General features: G+C 37.1%; 1 protein-coding gene across 14 annotated transcripts in view; it reads right to left on the bottom strand.

Annotated features, from left to right (window-relative positions):
• NRXN1 (neurexin 1) overlaps positions 1-26452 on the bottom strand; it is a 1121986-nt gene that overhangs the window by 676565 nt on the left and 418969 nt on the right. For 6 of the 14 annotated variants that reach the window (XM_029232577.1, XM_029232579.1, XM_029232574.1 and 3 more), the window contains 3 exons: positions 15168-15469; positions 13025-13048; positions 11828-11989 (listed from right to left, as the gene is read on the bottom strand). In XM_029232577.1, coding sequence (XP_029088410.1) covers positions 11828-11989; positions 13025-13048; positions 15168-15469 — 488 coding nt within the window. Of the gene's footprint in view, positions 1-11827; positions 11990-13003; positions 13049-15167; positions 15470-26452 lie in introns of all 14 variants that reach the window. The other 8 variants (XM_029232585.1, XM_029232588.1, XM_029232575.1 and 5 more) reach the window with 2 other exon arrangements.

The raw sequence follows: 26452 nt of genomic DNA, 5'->3' as shown, positions 1-26452 counted from the left end.
CCCTGGTTGGGAGATTAAAGTAAGTGGTGGTACTTTCAGTGTAATTCTAATCTAATAAAGACAAAGAAATTTAGTTTGAATATATTTTCAAGAACAAATAGCCTCTAATTACAAATTGAGTTTAGAGGAAGATAGTGGGGAAAGTTATAATGTGCCATAAAAATCTGGTGTCCTAAAGAAATTCTGAGGGGGTCTGTTGTACTTTCCTCTCTTACTTAAAAGTCTGCAGCCACTTCACTTCAGACAAAGTTATCTTTTTATAAGCATCACGTAAGCACACACTTCACACTCTTCCTGGGATTAATGGTTTTCCCATTTACGTCACTTAAAGGCATCTCTGTTCATCTAATCACCAAGAAAATTTCAGGCTGAGTGGCTTCAGTTTAGAGAGGTGTCATACTTCTTAGTTGCCTCTAGGGGGCTCTTATTAAAATTCATGTTGCATAAGGAGCATTTCCCTAAATGGTTCCTTAAATGCCTCAAATCCCCAACTGTCTAATTTATATCCAAGGAAGAGTTTACTTCCTTTCGGGCATAACCCATTATGTTACAAAGTTGTTAAAATGTAAATAAATACACAGAAATCTGTTTAAGTTAGCAAATTCTGGTAAGGTAAAATAATCCTGAATAAACCATGGCCTGAAAAAATGTGAAGAGTATATATGGAAAATTCAGCATAAGAATATTACCCTGCAAAAATAATAATTAACCCAAGTAAACCTGCACACAGTGATTTTCAGCACTTTTGCAAGTCAACAAATTTTGCTATGAAAGCAGTACTCAAAATCAAATAGAGGTTAGGAGACCTAGTTTAAAATTGTTATTAAAACACACAGGCATTTTACTTTAATGGTCATGGGCTTAGTTCCAACTCTTTCGTTAGCAAAAGCTTATTGCTTGGATAGTAAGTACAGCTCATCCCAAGGCTGTATTTGCCTCTAAATTTAGACTGTTGGGGGCCTGGCTCAGGGTGGATCCTGGTGATTCATTTGCCCTCAGTGTAATTGGATGCGAAGATCCTGATGTCCATCTTCCGAAGAAGGCTGAGCCCACGCAGGGGCTGGGGGAGAACTGAGCCCAGGAGGGTTTCCCCAGGGTCTTGGCACTTTGAGATGCTGAGGCTCTGGCTGTAAGCCGCAGGGTCACTACTGAGCTACTAAATTATACACTGTTTTATATTTTAATATGTCTAAAATACAGATCTTAGTTGCAATTGAGGTGCATTCTAGCCTAGGTTAATTGGCAGTGTTTAATGCCAATCATAACGTAATTGTACATCTTACAGTCAATGATGTCAACAAAACATGATGGCTGAGGTGCTCTAGCTCAGTGATTTTCAAACTCTAATTTGCATATGAAATCCGCCGGGGATCTTATTAAAATATAAATTCTGATTTAGTAGATCTGGGGAGGAGCATGAGGTTTTTCATCTAACAAGCTCCCAGGTGATATTGATGCTGCTGCTTCACAGGCCACGCCTTGAATAGTAAATCCCTAAATGGGCTAAGAATTGCTTCCTTTTAAACGACCTAAAACCTACTGCTTTAAGTCGCATGCCACTGTTTACAAATTGTTCTATATAAACACCATGTAATTTTATATAAATGTGTTGATTAATCCATGATAAATCAAATAATTATTAAATAATAGCAAAAGGTAATGTTAATGAAGGATTGACTTCAAACATTGGTGATCATACCTTTCAGTCTGGAGACCTTATAGAAGAAAATGTTAACAAAAAGGTCGATCTACTCTTTCAAACAAGTATTGAAGTCTTACATATGAGACTCTGCTTTGTCTACAGGCGGTGAGTGCAGGGAAGGAATACAGTGACTGAGTCTGAAAAATAATGTTATGTGAAATCTGACGATGACGATAAAATCCTTAAAAAAACAAAAAACTATTTGCATTTGAACTATAAAAATTAAGTGACTATTCCCAGTTATTAAAAAGATATCAGTGTTTTTCTAAAAACGCTGAGTTTCTCAGTCACCTTTACTAATTTTTGATACATTGGAAGGTGTCTATTATAACTCAGGTGAACAAAAGAGGAATGCACACTGGCTAGAGTCAATAAACAGAGGTTTTCTTCTGGATTCTTCTACATATGAGTGATGTGGCCTTGATGATGTTATAAATAACTTGTGGCCTCCAAGTCAATTCAATTTCCTCACAAAGCTGTTAGGACAGTTAAATGAAATAACTTTTAAAATGAGATAATATGTGCAAAATCTCATAGACTTGTCTGCAACCTGGACAGTCCTCATACTTCACAGGGTCCAGTGCAAAATAAAAATGAAGGGCTCCTTGTTCAAAAGTTATGAAGAATTTCAAGATGGCAAGAGGAAGATATTAAACCAAGAGCAGGGTCCTTCTGCGTGTGAGGGCCCTGTGTGACTACATAGGTTACATGTCTGTGAAATATATATGTATAGGTCACATTCCTACCTGCAATGTATTTGTAGTTAACCCGCACCATTTATTGAAATATTACAGTATAATAGGTACTATGCTGAGTGCTTCAATTACATAGCTTCACTTAATCCTTTAGAGTGAAGGAAAAATGAAGCAAAAAACATTAAATTACTTTTCTCAGGTCACACAACTACTAAGTGTACGGAGCCAGGATTTGAACCCAGGTCTGTCTGATTCTAAAGCAATCTGTCTTAACTAATTTAATGGAATACCAATCTATAACTGGTTACTGTCATCACATTTGATTCAAATTTAGAAACTTAAGTTCAGAAAAATATATATGTTTGATGGACAATTCATTTATCATGACCTGGATTAGATAACCTATGTCAACCTAATTATCATATCCTGGTACTTCACATAGTAGATAGTCATATCATACATGTGGAACTAAACTGAACGCTCAGAGTCACCAACTTCTCTGTGTGCAGAATATTTACTCAACAAAGATAAAAATCTCATTTTCCTATTATTTAAAATCACATGCTTCTTAATGATAACAGAATTATTTTCATTTTAAAGTAATTAATTTGTTTTAAATGTGTTTCAATAGTGATAATTCTCCTGAAACAAAGGCCAATTATGGTGTACAGGAATAATTTTCTTCCAAACACAGCACTTGATCCAAAGAACTAAGACAAGAGTATATCGTCTCATAATAGAAATCAACATGAAGACCAAAATATTCACTTTGTTTTGGATAGAGATCAGATTTTTAAAATATGGCTCAAACTCAGTAAAGTAGAAGCTTGCATTTCTATGGAGCTTTTCTTCTTCTTTGTAATGTGTTTTCCAATCCTTCATATCATTTCATCTTTCCTATTCTTTTCAAATTCTGAGAGCAGAACTTTAATCCCACGTAATATCATGCCCATTATAGAGCTGAGCGAAGAGAGACAGAGAGGATAACTCAGATTACTTTGTCACCTTCTCTTTGAAGGTATTATATATTTCCTCCGGCAGAATTAATGACAGCTTCTGCTGCATTTTTAGAGCAATTTTCAATACCTCATTTAAAGAACCTGTATTTTAATTTTCTGTTTGTCAGGCTCTCCTTCCAGATTCCTAGGTGTGTTATTTATCTGTGTGTCCCCAGTGTGTAGTACAGAGTCTAGCACATAGTAGGTATTGATTAATGTTGACTCATTGAATGCACACATACCTAAGTGAATGGAACAGTTTAAACAGGGTACTCTAGTGGGTGCTGAAATTAAGAGGAAATGTTAAGTCTTAGACATTATTCATTACTGCTTTCTGCTGGGCTAGAAAATGTCATATTCTATAATATGCATCAATTCCTTAAAATGTCATTGAAACCCCTACCAAACCATGTTATGCTAGCTTGATATCTGAAAGCACTGCAATGCATTATGTCAACTGCTGATATAGTTGCAGGCTATGGGGCATCTGCCGAATATGATGGGAAATAGAAATCTGTGGGTCCCCTGGAAGGGAGGTTGCTAAGTTCAAAAAGCTGAATTCCAGACAAGAACTCACCAGATACTCTGGAGACTAAAGACCTGAGTTCCACTTCCTTGGGGACCTGAGCAGATGGGACTTCCTGAACCCAATCTCGAAGAGGAGTGCCTATGGCAAAATGCCTGGTTTCTGCTCTAATTGCTTATTTCCCTTGTCCCCAAGGCTACAAGGCACAGAAGGAAATGTACCCTTAGCAATCTATGAAGCCAATACTTTGTAGAAATCTAGAAAGTACTTCCAAAGGTGTTTTTTTTGTGTATCCCTGTTCATACGGTTGGCTACAGAGTACAGAAATTTATGACAAGCATTATTATCTTTTTTACACCCTTAGAGGAGGAAGGGATGCAGACTTACAGAGCAGAGAAGCAGTTCACAGAGGTGACATTCCAGTACCAGTTAGAACAGTAAGAGAAAAATCCCCACTGGAAGCTCACGTGTAACTGGGCATCCACGAAATATTTCCTGCTCTTTCCCCTCCCACTTAGACACCCCCTTCTGCAACATCCTATTAATCTAGGCTGCATTTTTGTGTTCTCTTTCTCCTCAAGGTTCCTATAAAGTTCATTTCATTTAATTATACTTTACTAAAAATATTGAGAACAAGGAAATAGAAGCAAGATTATATTATGAGTAAAGGAAGCAACATAGAGTAGCTGTTAAAGGCAAGAGTTCTGTGGTCAGATTAGTTAAGATTCAGATCTTGGCTCTGCTACTTAGTGATTGTTTTCTCCTAGTCAGTTACCTAACTTCTCCTGTCTCCATGTCATTTGTCAAATAGGGATACTGCTAGTATGTAACTTGTGAGATGCTCAGAGTTACTTTGGAACATACAAAGCACTGGAAAAAAATCAGTGCACCCCTCCAGGCAATTTAATAATAAAAGCAAAACCTAAGATAAAATGCCATTAAGTCCACCACACACACGCAAAAAAATGGTGTTTGCCTTCCATGATTACCTTGCTGCTATGTTTGAAATACTGAATATCTAATTATTTCACAAAGTTTCATTAATTTATTTTTTAGGAGTAAATTGTTATGTTTGCTGTGCTGCTCTGCTGATTGTGCCCTAGGTACAATGGGGTAACTCACTGGGTGTTGTAGAAATCACATGAGAAATAGGAAATGCTTAATACGTTATTATTACTATTCTGAAATATACTAACTCTTCTTACCCTTTTATAATAGCTGTGACTTTTAGCATCCCTTTGTAGAATGCCTTGTATAATCCTAGCCACAATTAGGTACCACCGAGTTTATATCACTAGAGTATGTTTAGATGAGCTCATTCAGGCAATGTGCTCTAACTAGGAAAAGTACTCAACTTAGGTTATTACTATTATCTCACAGGGGTTCTTGAAAAGACATCCTTAAAAAGGAAAGGGGGATTTCTGACTTAAAAGAAGCTGTGGTCTTCTGTCTTAAAAATGAAACGAGACAAGGGTAATTGACCTCTGTCTGCATTTTAGTGCCAACAATTTATTACAGCAGAAGAGTTGAAACACATTTCAGTATTTCCAAGATCTGAAAGACATCAGGCAGGGCTTATAATAAATCAGGTTAATGGTACATAAGAATTTGTCAAATTCTTTGACATTCCCACAAACTCCATCTTGCTTTCTTGTTAAAGTTTTAAAAGCAAACTGCCATCTTCTGTGTTTTTTTCTTTCAGGTGGAGAAACTTATTTTCTTTCTAGACTAGAATTTTTGCCCAACACTGTAAGTCAGTTTGCCTCCTCTTCATCTAGGCTAAACTAAGCTCTCTTACAAGTCACTAAACCAAGACCCTACCTCTAGGAAGGCAGCCCAGAGCCAATGTGTGAGTCCTTGTGTTACAGGAATTCCTTTGTATTTTTGTACAGTCTATTATTTGGGGAACATTAGTAAAATCTATCTTAAAATGGTTAGTTAACTTGAGGACATTTTGCCAAACATAATTAAGGTAGAATGTATTTTCCTTAGCTATGTAATAATATGGTGAGTAAAAACATGCGGATATGTATGGGAAATGGCTAGGAGGAAGTGAGATGGGAATGCAAACAGCAACTCTCTTTCCAAAAGAATGAATGAGACATGTGGAAAGGTTAACATAAATGCATTGGAAAATGCTACTTATCAATATATAGACTGTGACAATGTAATAAGACAGGAAAGGCAGAAACTATCTACAGGTATCTGGGACCCCAACAAGGAAGAGTCTGGAGGAAATGAAAACCTGGGAGAAACGTGTTTAATCATGACTTTGGAACCCCTATGAGGACGTTCTCCCAGATAAAGAAGTCCTCCCTCTTCCCAAGTTGCATGATTATCAGTGAAGATCTCCTTACCCTCCAAAGTTTCCTTGAGGTCAAATTTTTCCAACAGGTCACAAAGCCTTTTATTTAAAAATTGGAAAAATAACTTAAAATGCAAATTCTGCCATGGATTTTTATTCTTATATGTAAAGAACTCTACTCTGAGTAGTGAGGGAAATAAGAACAGAAGGACACCTGGGAACCCACATTTGATAAGCTGGTTCTACCATAGAAGGGGATAAATTGAGAAGCCTTCACAATCTTCTAACGTTCTCTGTTGTCCACAAGAAGTAAGACAGGAATTAAGAGGTATTTGCGCAAAGGAAATATTGCACCTTTTTCCTGGTGCTGATACTGGTACATTGTGTGAATTACAGCGATGCCACTGCAAATGGCAGAGAGGACCATGCTGATTACATGCAGGTATCAACTATTTCTTCACAGTGGGTGAAAATGTTTACATAAGAGGATATTTTCTGAACCTCATCCACTTCATAGCTTCTTCCAGATTTTTAGTGCTAAAAGTTTCTCAATGTAATTAAAGCCTGCGCTGATCTAATTAGGTTGATGAAATTTTCAGTAGGGATTTAATTCCCCCTAGCATTTCATTTATTTATTTTTCTAGAATCCTTCCTTAGGCTCATCCCAAGCAACTTTTAGTGGTAGCATTCTAAATTTCCTCAAACAGGCAGTGTCTCTACTCGCACAACTGACTGTAAAACTCCAGCAAGTACACATGACCACAAAAAAACTTCCAATAAAGCATTCTAGGTTGTTTTATCCAGTACAATCCTTTCCTCCCCTTTCAGTTTCATTTCCCTACCAACAAACTATGTTGAATAATGTTCACTCTGCAGGAGGGAAATAGGTGTTTCAAAGCATTCTGGAGGCACAAAGAGGCTAAGAAATGCATAATAGCCCAAGGAGATTCTGAGGCAAGATTAATGAGGGAGCAGCATGACCCTTCCTTGTAAGTCATTAACTGCAGAAGCCCTCATGGTCAAAATATTGGGATAGAAGCACATATTAGTGAGTTTGCCACCTATCTTTGAATGTTAAAAAACAAACAAACAAAAACCTTTCATGGGAACCTTAGGAATCGACTGTAATGCTTTTAGAGCAAAAAAAAAAAATGCTTTCCAAGTTGTTTAAGGTGAATGGGCAGGGCAGTAGGTGTCCTCAAATAGACTCCAAACATCTCCCTTAGACGCCATGATTTAACTTTCTACGGCATCTTCTAATTCCCTCTCCTGTTGTAGCAATCACTCAAAAAACTGCTTGCTGGAAAAATTAAATTTGATTTTAAGTGATCTTCTTAAGCAACATATATTTCAGGTTTTATTCAGTGGTATACAAAATGCAAAGAATATAAACAAATGCTTCTGTCCAAGCATGATTAGTACTGCTTTTGTAAAAATCAAATGTAAAAAGCATATTTTCAGGGCTTCCCTGGTGGCTCAGTGGTTGGGAGTCCGCCTGCCGATGCAGGGGACGTGGGTTCGTGCCCTGGTCCGGGAGGATCCCACCTGCCGCGGAGCGGCTGGGCCCATGGGCCATGGCCACTGAGCCTGCATGTCCGGAGTCTGTGCTCCACGACGGGAGAGGCCGCAACGGTGAGAGGCCCGCGTACCGCAAAGAAAAAAAAAAAAAAGCATATTTTCAAAGATCTATTATCCTCTAGGAATTTCATACATGTGGGCTGTATATAATGGTAATTTATTATTTACAATTTCTCCTGTAACTTTTCTCAAATTTATACCCTTGAAAGTCATTTTCAGTAACCTCAAACATTTCTCCAAAGTCTTTTTGATTTATTTATGATGAAAATATAAATACTTTTTAAAAAACTACTTTGATGCCCTTATTATAATTTCTTGGCCATTCAAAGCTCCCTCTTGGTTTGAACGAAGTAATATATGAAGTTCAGGTTAAGTTTTGCCAAATTCTGTTGAAATAATTTTACTTTATTTTGAAATTTGTTAATCACTAAAAAAAAAATTTCTTAATGAGGGTTGGCTGCTCTCCATGCAAGCCAAGTCTTATTTCAAATAAGCATTATCAAATGCCAAGTAGGGAGAGCCCTAACTGCTAAATGCTTCTAATAAACACTAGATTATGGGTTGTTTCATTATGTGGAGTAATTTTTTTTTTTTTTTACTTTAATCTTTAAAAAATGAAGATGTGAATTAGTGAGAGCGGTAGGCCGTCTCTAGTTTTGTATCTTGAGTGCCACTGTTTATAATGTCATTCAAGTATTATATTTTATCTGACAATATTCTGTGTTTTTATCCTGTTACCCCTTCATTGCTCTTCGGTGGGACAGATAACCTCTAGGTCTGTTTTCCCATTTCCAAAATAAGGAGGTTGGACTTGAAGAATGACTTCCAGGATTCTTCCTATTTTAACAGTCCAAAATTTCTTCTGTGACTTCAGACATAGTGTTATGAGTATCTCCCCCAGGACTGGTCATCCTAAGGGGGAATCACATACTAGACTGAATATAAAAATGTTATGAGCCATAGATGAAATCATAATTAAGATTTTATATAACATGCCTGAGGGCAGAAAGCCTGAGGTAAGAGTTAAGGAAGGTTCACATGGGCTTAAGAGGGATGTGGTGAGAATGAACATGGGTATGTTTCTCTCTTTTCAGCAATTCTACAGAGCTCACCTATCTGAAATAAGGTGATTTGATTCAAAATCTATGCTACTTTGTCACAATTTCATTTCAGTAGTAGGAAGAGCAGGACATTCTAAACAGATAGTAACTCAGACTTGGATGGAAACTATGAACCTTCCAAAACCTCTCCAAGTAAAGTGTGTTTTGATTTATAGGCTGATTGTGCCCGTAGCCTCCCACTCTAGTGTGTCAGGAGGAAATAAAGTGTAAGAGATTATACATCAGTAAAACACTGGCAAGACTTGCTCCAGACACATACCCCAGGCTGTGGAAGAGAGAGATATAGGAAGTGCCCTATTGGTAAGATGAGTGATATCTATCCAAAATCTACAGAGACAATAACTTGAGTGAACCCTCATTGTTTGGACTCAGTAGTTGCCAAATAAATGGAAAATCACCTGACTTGGTTTTTATGGTTGAAAGGCCAATTAAAAAGATAAGTATAAAATACATAAGCAACAAGGATATAGCACAGGGAATTATAGCCATTATTTGTAATAATCAATAATGGAGTATAATCTGCAAAAATACTGAATCACTATGCTGTACTTAAAACTAATATAAAATTGTAAGTCAACTATAGTCTAATTTTAAAAAAAGAGATGAGTTCTAAAGCGTCTCAACTTCTCATTAACACTTAAATATTAAAGATATTAATCTGAAGTACAGTTCAATCTGAAACTGTAAATTTGGATTAAGGCAATCCACTGAAGATTCGCACACACGGAAAGTTGCCTCACCCAACCTGAACTCAGAAGACAGTGAGGCACAGCTGAACTTGGGTGATCACTGCAGAAACTCTCATGTTTTTACAGGATACCCAAAAGGGCTCTTTAGCTAGATTCCAGTTTCTGCTCGAGATCCTTGGATTCCCTTTCCTTTTTCCAGTCCACAGCAAGATTAACTTTCTGTAGATAAAGCAGGGCCTAGGGGCTGACCGTAGGTTGATCTGTTCACAGTGAAAGTGAGGAAATGGTGTGGATGACTGGGGCTGTGATTCTGCCCCCACCCCAATTCCTATCACCAGAAAGGGTTTCAGGCATCATTTTGTGAAATCTAACTATGTTTTCACCATGCTTCTCCCCAACCTAAAACATGTCCTCCATCCCCGGCTCATAATTATCCTTCAAGACGCTCACATCCTGACTCTTCTGTGTATCTTCCTTGTCTACTAGATCCCCACTCATTCACTCTCTTTTGTACTCAAATGTGCATAACTGTACCACACAGAAATGTCTAGTTTACGTTTCTAAAAGTTGTTTCTGTTTGTAACAGAATTGAGGGTTTACACAATCTTCTAAGAAACATTCTGTTAGAACACTGTGTATTATGGTGGCTAAGAGCACACAAGTCTCTGAATTCAGACTGCCACGATCATGCTCTAGGCTTGCAGACTTCTTAGCCGTGAGACCTTGCTCGAGAAACTTACCTCTCCAAACCTCAGTTTCCTTGTCTGAAAAGTGCAGATAATTACTTCATATATTGTGGAGATTCCTGCAAAGCTCTTAGTATTGCATTAGGCACAAAATAAGAGCTCAGAAAATGCCTACTGTTATAACAATGATCATAATTATTAGGATTTTATAATGCTCACAGAGCTTAGCACAGTCCTGGGTCATGTTATGTATCTGTAAAAAGTAAAAGTTATTCTCTGGGAGGCAATCAATCCCTTCCACCACAAAGCATAGTTAGATTCAGCCTTTCAGAACTGCATCTCCTTGTATTTGTTTAAACTATAGCGTTTTCGAATCCTTTTTAGGACTCTTCCATATACATTCACATACTGGGCAATGCAACATCCAGTATATTTACATAAATGAAAAACAGGTAAGGATAATTCAAGCATGGATTGTTTTTCACTGGTGCTTACTTGAATCGAGTTTATATGATTACAATATTTTCTTTAAAATAAACCAAATCCAAAAAAGAAGGGATATATGTATAACTGATTCATTTTGCTGTACGGCAGAAACTGACACAACATTGTAAAGCAGCTATGCTCCAATGAATAAATAAATAAATAAACCAACGTACATCACTGCTTACCAACACCACCTATGGCTAATCATTAATAAATTCAAAGTTATTAAATTTTATATTTTAGAGGTCTGTACCATTAAACTACAGCCATATAATGCAAGAGGAACTTCTGGTTCTAGCAGCCAAGAGAAACTGGGTTGTGTCTGAATGAAAACAGGCAGCTGTTATGGAAAAATATTCATACAAGTTGAAATCCAAAGATCTTCCTGATCTTTTTCTTCCCATACCCCAACAAGTCCCGATCCCATCAAAAGTTACAACCAACAATGACAGCTGGGAATGAGGGATGAAATTCTTGGTATCTTTTAGCCTGATAGCTTCACTCAGGTAAATATCAAGTGACCTCATTGGATCACAAATGAAACATCTTTACTTCCTTCAGAACATATTTAAAATCTAGGAACAAAATTGTTTCACCACATAGATTCATCTTGTTTTTGTTGCATTTGGTCTCTCATAGTCTATTTTTTTTCTTCTTCTTTCCTGTAATGGTCAAATAAGTCACTGCTGTATATATAACACCTAAGGCATTTAAGTAGAAATGAGCAAGGTGTTTGGCTTAACTCTAGACCCAATATTTCTTTGTGTTTGACTTTCTTTTATAGCTAATATACAGCTGCCCCCTGCAAATCATAATTGTGAATTACTTACAGACTGTAAAGAAGAGGAACTTAATTCCTTGATAATGTTCTATGAGTTGCCCCCATCCCCCCAGTCCTATATAAACAACAGTGGAATACTGAATTTAAGGTTGTGCCCCCTGACACCACAAACTCTGGGTCTTCAGCAAAGGCGCTTTCAGTCTGGATCTGAAATGATGAGGTCATGAATTAGGAATGATTCCGGTGACGGTGATATTTACCTCTTTGAGACAGCCCATAAAGTTGTTACTGACTGGTGACCCGGGAAGGTCTGCTGTGCTGGGACTGCCTCCAACATAGAAAAAGTCATCAGACCCCAGCATGGTATAATCTTCTTGCGTGTAGCCCGTTGTGGTAAGAATCCCATCCACTGATATTGTCACCTAGATAACAAAGCACAGGGAAAGGACACGCTATACTCAGACCTAGATACTGTAATCCTGGGATATGCCTGTTTTGTGTTTTGTTTTGTTTTAGTTTTTCATTTTGCGTTTTGGTTTTTTTTTTTTTTTTTTCTGTTTGTTTGGTTTTTATTTTTAGACCTATGGCGGAACCCATTTTCATGTCTGTTAGAGGTTTATTCTCTGATTCTATGCAACTAGCCCTGAGAGATCTAAACTAGTTAGAGAGTTAACTGATTATTGAACAAGTGTCAGCATCATCCCTACGGCAACTCAAAAGTTATTTAGCAGACACAAAAATGGTGTTAGTAAAATGCCTCCTAGGTTAGTTTTGCTGGTAGTACATATTAGCAAAGTTTAGTCGTCTGTTATTAACTAATCACAACGTGCACCTTGTTAACAGAAAAGGCGCAAGCTCTTTCCGGCAACGTCACTGTTTGCACTGTTGAGCAGCAGCTGTCCAGCATGCAAGTGCCTACGTCCATGCCAAAGGCGAGGGGAAACAAAACAACCAGTGGAAGCAGCACACGCTGATGTGCACATGCAGGAGGGACAGTACCGTTCAGAAAGGAGAGGAAAGAAAACGGGGAGAACCAAAGGAAAACACAACTGCTCTGTGATGACGGAAAGATGAGTGGGTGTGGCATCTCCAGCATTCCCAAATCAAGGGTGCATGCCATGCGTCATGAATGGTTCGAGACTGGCTGAGCTTGCGGTCACTCGGGCCAGCCACCATTTTGTCTTATCCCGTGTTAACCACAGCTGGATGCAAAACGTTCGAAACGTTAACGATGCCCCTACAGGTGAGTTGGAAAACAGAAGTTGACAGGAACAGGTAAAAAATAAGAAGGTCAACAACAGATGAAAAGAAGGAGGTCAAAGTAAGCAGAAGAGTACCAACCGCAGTTCCTCTTTTGTTAATGATGTCTACAGTTAAAAGAAAGAAAGAAAACACACGGCAAACCCAAAATAAGAAACAATTAGAATGATATCTACCGAACAATGTAGTTTGTTTACCATAGCGTGTCCAATGCCTGAGTGCTTTGTGGAGAAGGGGGGAGAAAGGAAATTAAAAACTGTGAACAGAATAACGATCGTTACTTAAAAAATATGATGGTCTCTACCATGTTAGTACATTTTTTGATTCAGGTAACGGTTAGTAGAATGAAACATTCCATGAATGACATGTTAGTTATTAAGCATGTTAGTAACATAGAAAAAGGGCAAAAAAATTTTACAAGAAAAAAGCAGACTAACAAATAGGCCTCCCACAGAGGTAATATTTTTCCTGCCAGTATTGTTCGTAACTTGCTATGAGACAGAAACAGACATATGGCAATGTTCCTTTGTCTCCCTGAGTACATCTGACAGACATTGAAAAAGTCTAAAAGGGATTCAAAGGCCTAAAGCTCATCAGCTGACCACTGCCGCCTTTTGCCCATAAGCGATCCCTCCCCAACCCTGGCCCACCCCAGTCCCAGCAAATTCATAGGAATCGGTTGGCATTGCCCTACTACTCAATTTTACAGCATACAGGGACTTCTGCTCAACTCCAAAACTTCCTTCGGTCATATTGATGGACTTTAGGGTCACAGTTTACTGCAATGAAACAAAGCAAAGATCCTGACACATAGAATGAGTAGAATGGATTTGTTTTTAATCTGTCCTGCCACACATGCACCCCGGCTGTATAACTGCAGTTTCCTTTGAGCTACCAATTCACAGTTTGGTTTGTAACCTGAGCAAAGGCAAATCTAGAAAGTAGGCTCCTCAAGCCCCACCCTTCCTTCTGTGCTTCTCTCAAATGAGCCTTCGGCCTCTTGGTGCGAATCTGAGAGAAAAATAAAAAGGGAAAACCAAAGAGACACACTTATAGGAAATCCGTGGTCTACAGCTACCCCGATGGTGGGCAACTATCCCCCAAGGCAGGTGTGAAGCATGCAGGGCCCCTCCCATGACACTAAGGCCTCTGAAAGGTCTTGGAGGGTCTCAGGAAATCCTTCATTTTTACTTTTCTGCCTCAGCTAGACTAAATCTGCACTCCTAAAATTCCTGTTTGCTTCTCTAGCTTGGATAGTTTAAGCCTTTCAGAAGTGGGAAAGAAAAGGTTAGACAGTTAACAGCTCAGAAAGAGAGGGCTGTTTTAGTAAAGGAAAACCAGAGACAATCCGGTCATTCTGCAACTGTTCAGAGAAACAACAAGTATATTAAGGATATTAGTTTGAGATTAGCAGGTACTGCAGAAAAATTAGTCACTGTCAACACTTAACAGAATGGTACGTTGTAATATGATAAAATTTAAAATAATAATCAAAACTTATCATGTTCAGTATAAAAGGACAATCTATTCACTTTCATCTATATATATATATATATATATATATATATATATATATATATATATACTGTAATAATATGTCTCAGTTAAAAGCATACAGTATATGGGGACCCATAGATTTACTGAAAAATTGATATTTTCCTAACATGTAGACACTTGGAAGAATTTTTTTTAAATACAATCAAATAGAAATGGGCATCTAGAAGATGAACTGGCCTCTCCAGAGACATTTGGGATTTAACATAAGTGTCTGTGCTAAAAGTAAAAATATCTTCATAAACAGACTCTTCAGGAGATGTGGAAACCCCCAAAGTCATTTTTCCCCCTCAGGGACTCTTCTTGTCCTCATTTCAGAGTCTGGGGTGGGGAGGGAGTAGGGACTGATACATTCCCAAATCACAAACACACTGTTGTTGGATTTTTTTTTTTTTAACGACAAAAAAGGAACTGTGATTTAATGACCCCAATGTGCATGCTTCCAAATGATCACCATGAAAACTATAATTTAAAATCAAATAAACAAAAAACTAAAAACACAACAGAATCACACACATCACAGGAAGGGCAGGTCGCAGGGATAACCTTGCAGCCCTCTGGGAAACTGTCATATGTCACTGTGTCAAAATAGCCTTTAGGCCCCTGGAACTTTCTAGATATGCCCCTGCTCAAGTATGGCAGGAAGATTCATCTCAGAAGAAGAAAGAGCTAATTTGTAAGCCACTCTGAGGAGCCCTGTATCATGTTGTTAGGGTTTTCAAGTACCACACACACAGCTGTAGCGAGAAACAAAGCCAGTTACTCTCTTATCCACTGCGCTGTTACCTGACGCAGATTCCTGGTGACTTTCACATCATGCCAGGCATTATCATTAAACTTTCCATTCACGGGCTCCACTAGTGCTTCAAAGGCCCCTGATCCCAAATTAATGACCAGAGAGACAGCTCCATTTTTCAGGGCGAGATTGACATAATCAGCTGATTTCCCAGTGTGAAGCATCAGTCCATTCCTCTGAAGGGTTTTAAAGGACAGAGTTATTTCATCGCTGCTGCTTTGAATGGGGTTTTGAGACAAGTCGTAGCAGAAGTATTCAGATCCCTTGAAAGTGGCAATGTATTCTTCTTTTCCTAGAGGAAAACAGATACATACATGCGTAAGTAAAGAAACATACTATGTAAATTAGCAAATCTTCACAGAAACAATAACTAATCAGCCCCCAAATTAACTCTTTGTCTAGTTAACATTCATGACAAGAGCCCTGTCAAAGAGAGTTAAATAGTACTGTAGGTGGCAGTATATTTTTAATAAACCTCAGCTCTTGGGCCATCAACTGCAATAGCTAAAGCTGACATTCGTGAAAATTCAATGCATTTTAAAGTATCACTGCAAGAGCTCTGATCAGAGAAAGTAGCTCTGTGATATCTTGAGGGCACGAGTCAGGTACCATAAATACATATTGGATGGTTCTACTCTGCTGGCAACAATGGATTCCAATGTGTTTACAACATTCTCTCCATCCAACTGAGGCGTTATTTTAATTTTCAGTGAGGCATTTATATTCAAAGATCTTCTCAGTGAAGAGCCAAATATTTCCACCACTGAGAAACCATAACAGATTATCTGATGAGGGGAAAGCAAAGAAAAAATAATAGAATTTGGTCTGGAAGTAAATAGATTTCCTATAGAGCAAGTGCATTTTTTCTCCCTGGGTGGAGGCGGCAGTGATAGAAGGCTTAATGGTATTAGCTGGATCGTTGGTTCATTCCCTGATCTCACCAAACAGATGGTAGGGCTGGCTTTTATGAGACTGGAAATCCAGGACATCCTCAGGGGAACAGCATGTAAATGAAGTCTCAACATCATCTATATATCTCAGTCTTTACTACATTTAGGAGTAACAACGTAGATCCCACAAAATGTTAGACCAAACAGAAATGTGGCTATTTGGAAAGAGCAGTCTTTTCCCAATAATTAAACGAGTTTAGCCAAAAAAAGAGTAGAAGCCAAAAGCTCCCTCAACTTTCTAGGCAATGATGGCGTTGTACCAAGAAAAATGAGACAGTATGGTTTGGACTCAGCTTCCGATAAACTATAAACATAGAATTATAAGTGATACTAGAGAATCTTAACCTGTTTCCCTGGTAATACAGCATCTCTACTATGCCAACTGGAGGGTTCATATACTAACAGGGGTCTCACTCTTATCCTGGCAATAGGATTTTACCTCAGGAATATTGTCATTCAATAATCTAATAACTCATGTCTTTGCATCAGAGCTCAAATCAAGGTCTCAGCTCATCAAGGCCCAATGACCTGACTCTCTGGATACAGAAAGTACCATAAGCAGCTACAGGTAAACAAGACATGGCACTGAGTAAGACTGTGAGCACCTAAGAACTTTCACAAGAGAGTGAATCCTTGAGGGAGAGTCACTGTCTTACTAGTAAACTATTAGTGAAGTCTAGTGGTCAGGCTCAACCCACCACATTCTGAGGCAGAGTCACCAAGCACAGCCCAATCCATACTAGAGGGTCCCTTCCATTCAAACACTCAAAATATTGGCATAAATCCCCCCAAGTGTTAAGCCCAGTGCTAGTCTTTAGGGATAACAGAGTGACCAAGACTGACCTAATCCTTGTCTCTGAATGTCTACAGTTTAGGTGTTTGTTTCCCTGGTCAGTTCAATATGGCAAGTGCCTTGATATTGGGAGCCAGCACAACTAAATATTTCTGATATACTAGGAAAAAAAAAAAGAAGCAGGCTAAACTATGAATTTAGATCCTAGCTGGCCAATTGTTAACTGCACTGGGGGCAATTATGCATCTTTTTAAATCTCAGTTTCTAAAAATGGTTAGTGATACCAGTCTTTCAGGATATAATGAGATAATGCTGTACAGGCATCTGGCAAAGTTGGTGGGCACTAGAAATGGTAGATGTCTTCCTCCTTGCCTGCCTAATGTAATAAATGTGATAAATGATCTAAAACAAATAGCATATGTCATACTTCACTGTGAAATCTAGAACACTCTCTTTAAGATCAGAAACAGAACACAGATGCCCACTATCAACATACTGTGCTTAAAGTCCTAGATAATGTAGGACGACAAGAGAAACACATAAGTATTATCAAGAGTATAAGTGAAAAAACCCACATCATATTAGCAAATATAATTGTATACACTGAAAGACCAAAATTATCTTAAAAAAAAACTGTTGGGTTGAAGATATTTCAGAAAGATCGTAGGGTTATACGTACCAGGGAAAATCAATATTTTAAACATACAAACAGAGCTATAGATTCAATGAAATTCCAGTAAAAATCTCAATGATTTTTTAAAATGAATACGAAAAGCTGATTCTACAAGTTCTATGAGAAAAACAAAGAGCCCAAAATAGCCAAGATACACCACAGAAAGAAGATTAAGGAACTTTCCTGTAAAGATGAACAATTATTAGAAAATTATGATAATAAAGATAATGCATTAGGATAGACAAAAGGGGGAGAATAAAGATAATAATCAAACTAAAAATATTCTTAAGCATATATGAAAATGATTTATATCAAGTCAGGCATTGCAAATAAGTGAGCAAAGTATAGATTAGTCAATAAATGGTGCTGGGACAACTGGTTATCTACATGAATAAAGTGAAATTGGATCTTTACATCATTTTGTTTACAAAAAATGAATTCTCCATGGACTAAGGATATAAATTAGTAAGGTAAGTCTGTTAAACTTTTGTAAGACAAGAAATTACAATACTGAAGTATGGAAGGATTTATTAAATAGCCACAAAAATCACTAATAAAATATTGATAAATTCAACTGCATTAAAATTAATGCAGTTAATTTAATGCATAAGTTAATGGTTCATCAATAATACCATAAAGAGAGTAAGAATCTAAATTAGGTTGGTAGAAAATATTTTCATACCATATTAATCTACAAAGGACTACAATACAGGATTCGCAAAGCATTCTGATAACTCGATTTGAAAAACAAGATGAACAATGGGAAAATGGGCAAAATAAATGTATAGTAATTTCATAGAAAAACAGGTATATGCTGTATGAATAAATAAAAAGACGCTCAATTCTATGAGTCTTCAGGGAAAGGCAAAAATCAAATTATATTCAGAAACTATTTCATAGCCATGAAATTGACAAAAAATGATATGAAAAGATAGAAAAACTCCAGGCTTTGTAAAAGCTATGGAAAAATAGTAATTCTTATCCAATGCTATAGAGAGTGCTGATGAGCTGGAAATCGACTGACGGCAATAAGCGCTATTTGGCCTTATGCGAGCCCGTGGGAACGTCACATATTATAAAGGTGTCAGTCTTCAGAAAATTGTTACCATAGTCAATAAAAATACAATTCCCAATTCCCTTCAATTCATTTCTCTCTTCTCACTGTTCTGATCATTTGATGATAGCGAGTCAAGTGAATTCTGGTTCAGATATACTGAGATTCACTTATCTGAAGATGATATTTGCAAACTTTTCATCCCCAAGGAATACTCAGAACAGACCTCTGAGCCAAAGGGAGTTTTAGAGACCCTCTTCTAGCCCAAGCTTTTAATTTACATTGTTAAGAAAATGATGCCCATGGAGTTTAAATGACTGTCAAATTCAGAAAGTGCACCAACCACAGAAGCAGGATTAGAATTCAACCTCTGACTACCCTTAAATACTAAATAACAGAGTTTGGGGGCTTGAAGAGGTTTGATCTAGTTAAAAGGCTGTAGCATTTTATCTAAGTGATTTCACATCATTCCAAATATGATTTATTCAAAATAAATCTTGACAAAGGATTTATTTGCCAGATAATGTGGCAGAGCCAAAGGAAAAAAATAGTAAATAGAGTTTGCAGTTCACTAGATGGAAAGCTGTGAAGTTATATGAGAATTGATGACATTTCACACCATCATATTCCTATTACTTAAAAATGGAAATGTATCACTGCTTTTATATTGTTTAATATCAAATTTAGATGATTTAAATTTGCATTAAATGCAACCACATAGTTTTGGAAAAAATCACACTGTATAATATATCATTACCTCAAAATGCCATAAATGAGACATGAATCTAAGCAGGGAAAATCTTTTTGCTATGTTCTTTTTCAAGAAAGAATATGTGTACTATGTGAGAATACATAAGTCATTCTACTTTCTTCAAGAGCACTACAATTCCTCCAATTATTTGTCACCATACAGTCTTTGTCATTGTTTTCTGCTATGTCATATGCAAATACCAAGCAGCATAGTGAAGAGTTATTTATGCTTTCCTGTTGAACACCTAAAGAATGGGTCTATGTCCATTTTAAAATGTAAGTCCCAAATATCTTGTGCATTTCTAGAATGTTCTAAAACAATAAACATCAAAAAGAAATTAGATTAACAGCAACATGTATATCAACAAATTCTTATATCCAGGATACATAAAGAACTTATACAAATCAATCAGGAAAAAAAACAAAAAAAACAAAACTAGCCAAACCAACAGGAACAGACACTTTTATCCATGATAAAAGGATATCCATATGGAAAGATGTTCAACTTTATTAGTATTCAGAGAAATGCAAACTAAACCACAATAAAATATCAATACATTCCACTACAATGAATAAAATGAAAAAGACAAAATGCACAAAGTGTTAGTGAGGATGTGGAGCAACTAGAACTCTCATGTATTGCGGGTGAGAACTGCTTTTTGAAATTAGCAATATCTTTTAAAGCTAAACACCTGCCTACCTTATGACCCAGTAACCCCCACTTGTAAGGATACATCCAACAAAATGGACAAAAAGATCATCAGAATAACATACTAGAATGTTTACAGCAGCACTCTGCATAATAACCTCAAACTGAACAGCACTGAAATGCCAATCAATAGTAGCATGGATAAATAAATTGGGGTATACTTACACAGTGAAATATTAGACAACAAGGAGAATACATAATCTACAACTATGTGCAAAAATATGGATAAATCTCAGAATAATAACATTGAGTAAAAAGAATTCCACACATAAAAGAGAACATACTTATGATTCCAGTTATATAAAATTTTTTTAAACAAGCAAAAACTAATCTCTACTGTTGTAAGTCAAGGTAATGGCTACCTTTGGTAGATATGAAGCAGGGACTAGTTAGGAGGACTTTTTGGGTGCTAGCAATGTTCTGTTCTGGATCTGGTGTTGGTTATGGGTGTGATCAGAGTGCAAAAGATCATATAGCTGTACACTTATGATAGTGCACTTCTTAGTATTTATACTATATTTCAAAAAATAATTTAAATACTAGTTTAAATAATCTATATGATTGAGAACAAAACAAGTTCACCTGATAAAGTCTTTTCTTCCTGATTCATAGGGTGATATGAGCAAGACACTACTCCCATTAATGTTACTTTTATTAGTAAAAATGAAAATAATAGCAACAATAATAATACCAGTTATGTAGCATTTTAAAACTTTTCAATGCATATTAATATCCCTTAATACCATTTGCTCTCCAGAGCGACCTCATAGGATTTAGAAAAAAGTATATAAGCTGCAATGGATATAATTATAATTGTTTGAAGGACCATAGCCAAATGTGCTGATTAATGGATCATTGTCTAGATAAAGGGAGTCTCTATTATTCATCATAGAAATGCTATGATAGAATGAGAGAAACAATTAAAAAATAAACTGCTCAAAAGCTTGGAGCATTTTTCTAATATTCTATATTAATTTGCTTTCCTATGCAATACAATTGGAGGAAGAGATCTAATAGAGTGCCATTGGAATTAGTCCTATTCAATTTTCAGCCCTCTAATAATTTAGATGAAAATACACAGTTCTTGCTCATCTAATTTTCTGAAGGAAATTTCAATGAAAAAATCCAAATTGTACAAATTCTTGTCATGCTGACTAGATAAGCTGATTCTGACAAAGTTAAATTTAATGGGAATAAACCTGAGTTCTATTCTCAGGTCTAAAACTACTCAACTGAACAAGTAAGAGTATATAGGAAACAAGACACATCAGATAAAACAAACAAAGCCAAATCTTTAGAGGATTTAGAACATGAATCAACAGTGTGATAGAGACATTCAAAAAAGCCCAGGTATGCACGGGTTACATTCATGAAAGTTCTTAGAGGAGGGATGGGACGGTCTTGTGCTTTAGTGCTAGGCAGCTCATGCCTGTTATCACACTCCTATTTAGACAAGCTGGAGTACGTTTGGATATATGCTAAGATGATAAAAGACTTCTAGATTATATAAGGTAGTGTTAAAAACTCTCTAAAGAAAAAATTTAGGGAATACATGACAGTATCTTGAAACATCAGGAAGGATGTCCCCTAGAAGAGTAATTCCATTTTGTATGGAAACAGGGGTGTAAGTAGAATCAAAGCATGAAAGGTATGGGAAAACATATTCTCAATATAATGAAGACTTTCTAAGAGAGGTATCCATAGGAGGAACATTCAATTTGACAGAAAACAAATTACTCATCAAAAAAAGAACTTAAACATAACTGAAATACATAACTGAAAAACATAATTGCATATGGCAGAAGGTTTTCAATCTTTGGATGGAAGAATGAAAAAAACAGATCCTTTTCAACAGCAAGAATTACTGACTTCTACTTTAGAGAGAGGAATATTACACAAAGAAAGGTTAAATGGCTCCCCAAGTTCACACAGAAATTGATTCTCAGGATAATGCCCCTTCCCATTGCCTATGCTTGGGGTAAAGTCTCATTAATTTGACCCTATGTTTCCACAATTTTCAGCTTCACTGAACTTCTTTACTAAATGAAGGATCTGCAAGGGAATGGCCCTAGTTCCTAAGGACAATGATGTCTATGGGCAGAGAGGAGTCCCACTATTCTCACTTACATGAAGAATGTCAGGCCATTTTCCTAAGCCAAGAACCTGACCTACATTATTGTTCTTGATTATCTTGCATTTCATATACACAATCCCAAATCACACAGGTTTATAAGGTTTTACTATATCTTAAAATATATTCTAAGATCGTGTTCAACACAGACCAGAAACTGAAATCAACATGTGAAAAAAGCAAGTGAACAAAAACCAACGCTTGAGTAAGAGACTTGTTTCATTTGTTTTACTGCTCTAGAAGTCAAATACACAAGAATATTGTGCCGAAAATGTCCCTGACTAAACAAAAGTACACGCTAGAAGTTTACATTATTAAATTAAATAACATGCCTGGCTTTCTCTGACTATAAAGGTAAAGCAAGTTTAGAAAAACAGGAAAAGAAAGTCTGCCTACTGAAAATCACATCAGGTTAAATTCTCAGTCCCTCAGTGTAACAGAAAACAGCATAGTTTTATTTGCCAAAACCCTCTGTAATTTAGAAATTAAAACAATCAATTGATCACTATAAGGAAAAACAGCATTATTTTAAAGGGAGAGTAGTTCACTCTTTCCTTGGATTTTCTACCTGATGCAATGCTGTAAATCATTCCAAAATTCCCAAATGTGATTCAATCTACAGAAATTCTGCGGCTAACTTCTATTGTTTGCAGCAAGAAATCAAGCTTCATAAAATATTCATTCTTCAAGATTTTATTTCACTTTAGGTACACCTCAAGGCAACCAGTCCAGAAATAAGTTGCCAAGAATCCATCAGATAACCCCCAAAATAGGCACACTCTTAATGACAATATACGTGAGGTCATTAAATATGAAAGGTAAAGAAGACTTAGATATTATTTGGCACAATGCTCTAATTTATTAGATGAAGAGAGTGAAGCCTCAACAGATAAAACTGTGGTCACATAAAAAATTGGAGTAGAATCAAAATATGTATAACTCTTGCCCTCTTTATTCCAACCTCATGTTCTTCCTTATTTCCTATGTATTGCCATGAAATGAGCCTCTAATTCATTACCAAAAACTAAATGCAGCTTAAACTTGAACATATTAAAAAAAAAAATAGGACATAACCCAACACTCTATGGCAATTTTCCAATCCTACTGTGCAACTGATTTGCATTTGTTTCAATAACTGCAGGTGCTGGGAACCAAACAGGCCACTCCATGCCTAACTGGGCTGATGACCATTCAGTTCTGCACAGATGATATGACACACAGGGAAAGTCATAAACAAACATTCACCAGGTGTGCAATATCGCAATTTCTGGGCCTGCCTCCAGCTCAACTCCCACAGCTGAATCTATGACAACTAGACTCTAGCATCTTTTAACCTGGAGGATACCAGTGACACAATCAAAGTAAAAACATAGCTTGGTGAATTTAGCCTTTGCAAAGAATCTCTATATGAACTTATGATTCCTTTGGGGTCAATTAATGATTACCTAATAAATAAATTATATGTATGTATATATAGCAAATATACTATTATATATATAATTATAGGAAGACAATGATATTTATAGCAGATTTATATATATCCTGTATTTATAAACAATCCTCATTTATACTAAGATCAGTATAAACTAAGAACACTTGGATTTTAGAGTACCATGCTTTGCACTAGGGGAAGAGAAAGGATGCTGGAAACCCATGGCATGTCTTTGAACTTAAGGCAAAGAATATTGAATCCAAAAGTCACACATGTAAAGCACCTAGCAGTCCTCAAACTGGAATTGAGAGGGAGATTAATAATTCATTCAGGCATCATCTTGGTCAAACTTTTCTATTTTATTCCATGTACATATAAGTCCATGCCACTCTCTCACTTCGTTCCAGCTTTCCATTCCCCCTCCCTGTGTCCTCAAGTCCATTCTCTACGTCTGTGTCTTTTATTCCATGTACAATGGAAAGCCATTGGAGTACTGAAGCTGGAGAGTGACAAGTTCTGATTTACATTTTTAAAAGTTAAGTCTGGTTTCTGTGTGGAGTTTGGATTCTGGATATGCATGAAAGTGCTAGCAATGAGACTAACAGTTATAAAGTTATAGACCATAGGAATGAGGGCTATAGAGTAATATACACCTGGCCCTTCCATTTTATCGGGATGGAGTCAATGACAGGAAGAGAACAGGACAGTGGCCATGCTTACAGTCTCTTTCTGTTGGTTGTACCTGCTTCTTTGGTTCACCCTCACTGACCTCTGATGCCTTCCAAATGGTAGATTCCTAAGTGCTCTGTAGGGCCTCCCCACTGCATTTTCCAAACATAATTTAAGGGGTGGGGTGGTGGAGATAGAGAGATTCATCTGGTTCAACCTGCTTCATCCTCTGGTTCCAACACACTGCATCTGGCTACTGTGATCCCCTGGCCCAGCAGCCCAGCAAGTGGCCTTCTTGTGAGTGATACTGGCCAGATGGCTCAAGCCCCAGACTAAAGTGGAGTGTCTGCATGACCCATAGAATCTTAGGCCTCCTGGCTATACCAGACATTGAGAGTATAGGTTATACTCCTTGGTCTCTGTCCACTGTACCAGTCCCCTTCTCTCCTCAGAAAGGCACGAGGCAGGTCAGCAAATCTGATGCAGACACTGTCATGTGTAAGGAGTGCAGAATGCAGACATTCCTCTTTTGCAGGCATACACAGGCACTGCACACGCTTCTATAGTAGTCTGTTCTCCCGGTTACCTTGGGTAAAGGAAGCACACTTCTCCTTGGACAATACATTTTCATAGGGTCTATGACCTACTGACTCTTCTGCCCCACTCACCCATCTCCAGTGCTTAGGTAGATAAGGAAGGTGGGAGGTAGGGAGGAATCAGGAGGGGTCAAAAGATCAGTTTTGCTGTCTTCCAGTAAGTGCTGAGGAACATAACTGGCCCGTTTCTAGAGATTTTCTTTATAGTGGAGGTTACTTAAATTCTGTGTCAGGGGCCTTTAGTTAACAATTCTATGAGAAAAATGTATCCTCAGCATGCTGCTGTGAGCATAAAGAAATACCTGGCATATGGTGGGCAATCAACTGTTGGTTATTATTAGTGTTATTATTAAAGTAACTACCATATTTTAAAGGACTGTCCAGCAGTTTTAAAAAATCAGCTTTTTACCTAATCATTTAATAACCAGAATATCATTATGCCCAGCACCCGAATTCTAGGAAATTTTTGGTTAATTCAGGTTCATGGAGTAAGAAAGAGATGGAGGTATTACAAATGGCATAAAGGAAGGAAAAATATGTCTCTTTATTGATGGTTTACCCTTTTGAAGAGGTTTATACCTTGATGACTTGCAAAATGATTTCATGAGGTTTTTGTGTTGTTTTTATTTTTCATTCTCTAAGGGAAAAAAGCATCGCACTAAGGATCAGGAGAGTTGAGCGCTGGTTTCCACTCAGCCACTTTTCAGCTCTCTGCCCTTGGCCACTCCAGCTAGCCTCACTGGGCCATATTTTCTTCCCTGGCAAAGTGACATAGCTGGACTAAGTGATCTCCAGTGTTTCTTTCAATTCTAAAATTTTATGGCCCTATAACATTCTTGATTCATTGAGCCACTGTTTCATTGATTCACTCAATAAACATTTACTGAGGCTCAACTCTGTGCCAAACTCTATTGCTTTCCTGCTGTCAAAATCATACAACATGCTAGAGTTAAAGTGTCTTTAAAGGTTTCTGATGGCTGCTGCTTTTACAAGGAACTTTCCATAGCAACCTCTGTCTCCCTGAGCTTCTAGATCTACTTTTCCACTTATACTGTAAGGACTTAAAATTTAAGAAAAACAAAGCAACATGGAAGGTGTTCTGTTCACACTCTATCAGAAATAAACTTTCTATTCTGATCACTTTTCTTCCTTAGTCCGGAAAAGAACACCTTCAACAGACTTTTTGGTCCAATATATGCTGGGGTGTTAAAAGAATGTAATGAATTTTTTTTTCTCCCAAATTTAAGGTACTTTTCCATATAAATGAAATTCTTAGTATAATAAAACATTTGAAGAGAAAGCTGGTATTACTTACTATATGTTTATATGAATTAATTTGGGAGCATGTATATTTCTCTAATTAATGTATGAAAGGATAAATCAATAATGACTAGTGTTTTCCTATGGATAGAACCCTTGGTTTGGAATTAGGAATCCTGAGTTCAGTTCCCCCACTTAATGGTTGGTGCTACATGACCACAGGCAAGTGAATGTAGTTGAGTCTGAGCTTACTTCAGT

This window comes from Monodon monoceros, unplaced genomic scaffold (genome assembly GCF_005190385.1).
Source record: "Monodon monoceros isolate NGI ecotype Baffin Bay Population unplaced genomic scaffold, NGI_Narwhal_1 Super_Scaffold_19, whole genome shotgun sequence".
Taxonomy (NCBI): Eukaryota; Metazoa; Chordata; class Mammalia; order Artiodactyla; family Monodontidae; genus Monodon; species Monodon monoceros.
This window is presented reverse-complemented; position numbering and strand designations above follow the sequence as displayed.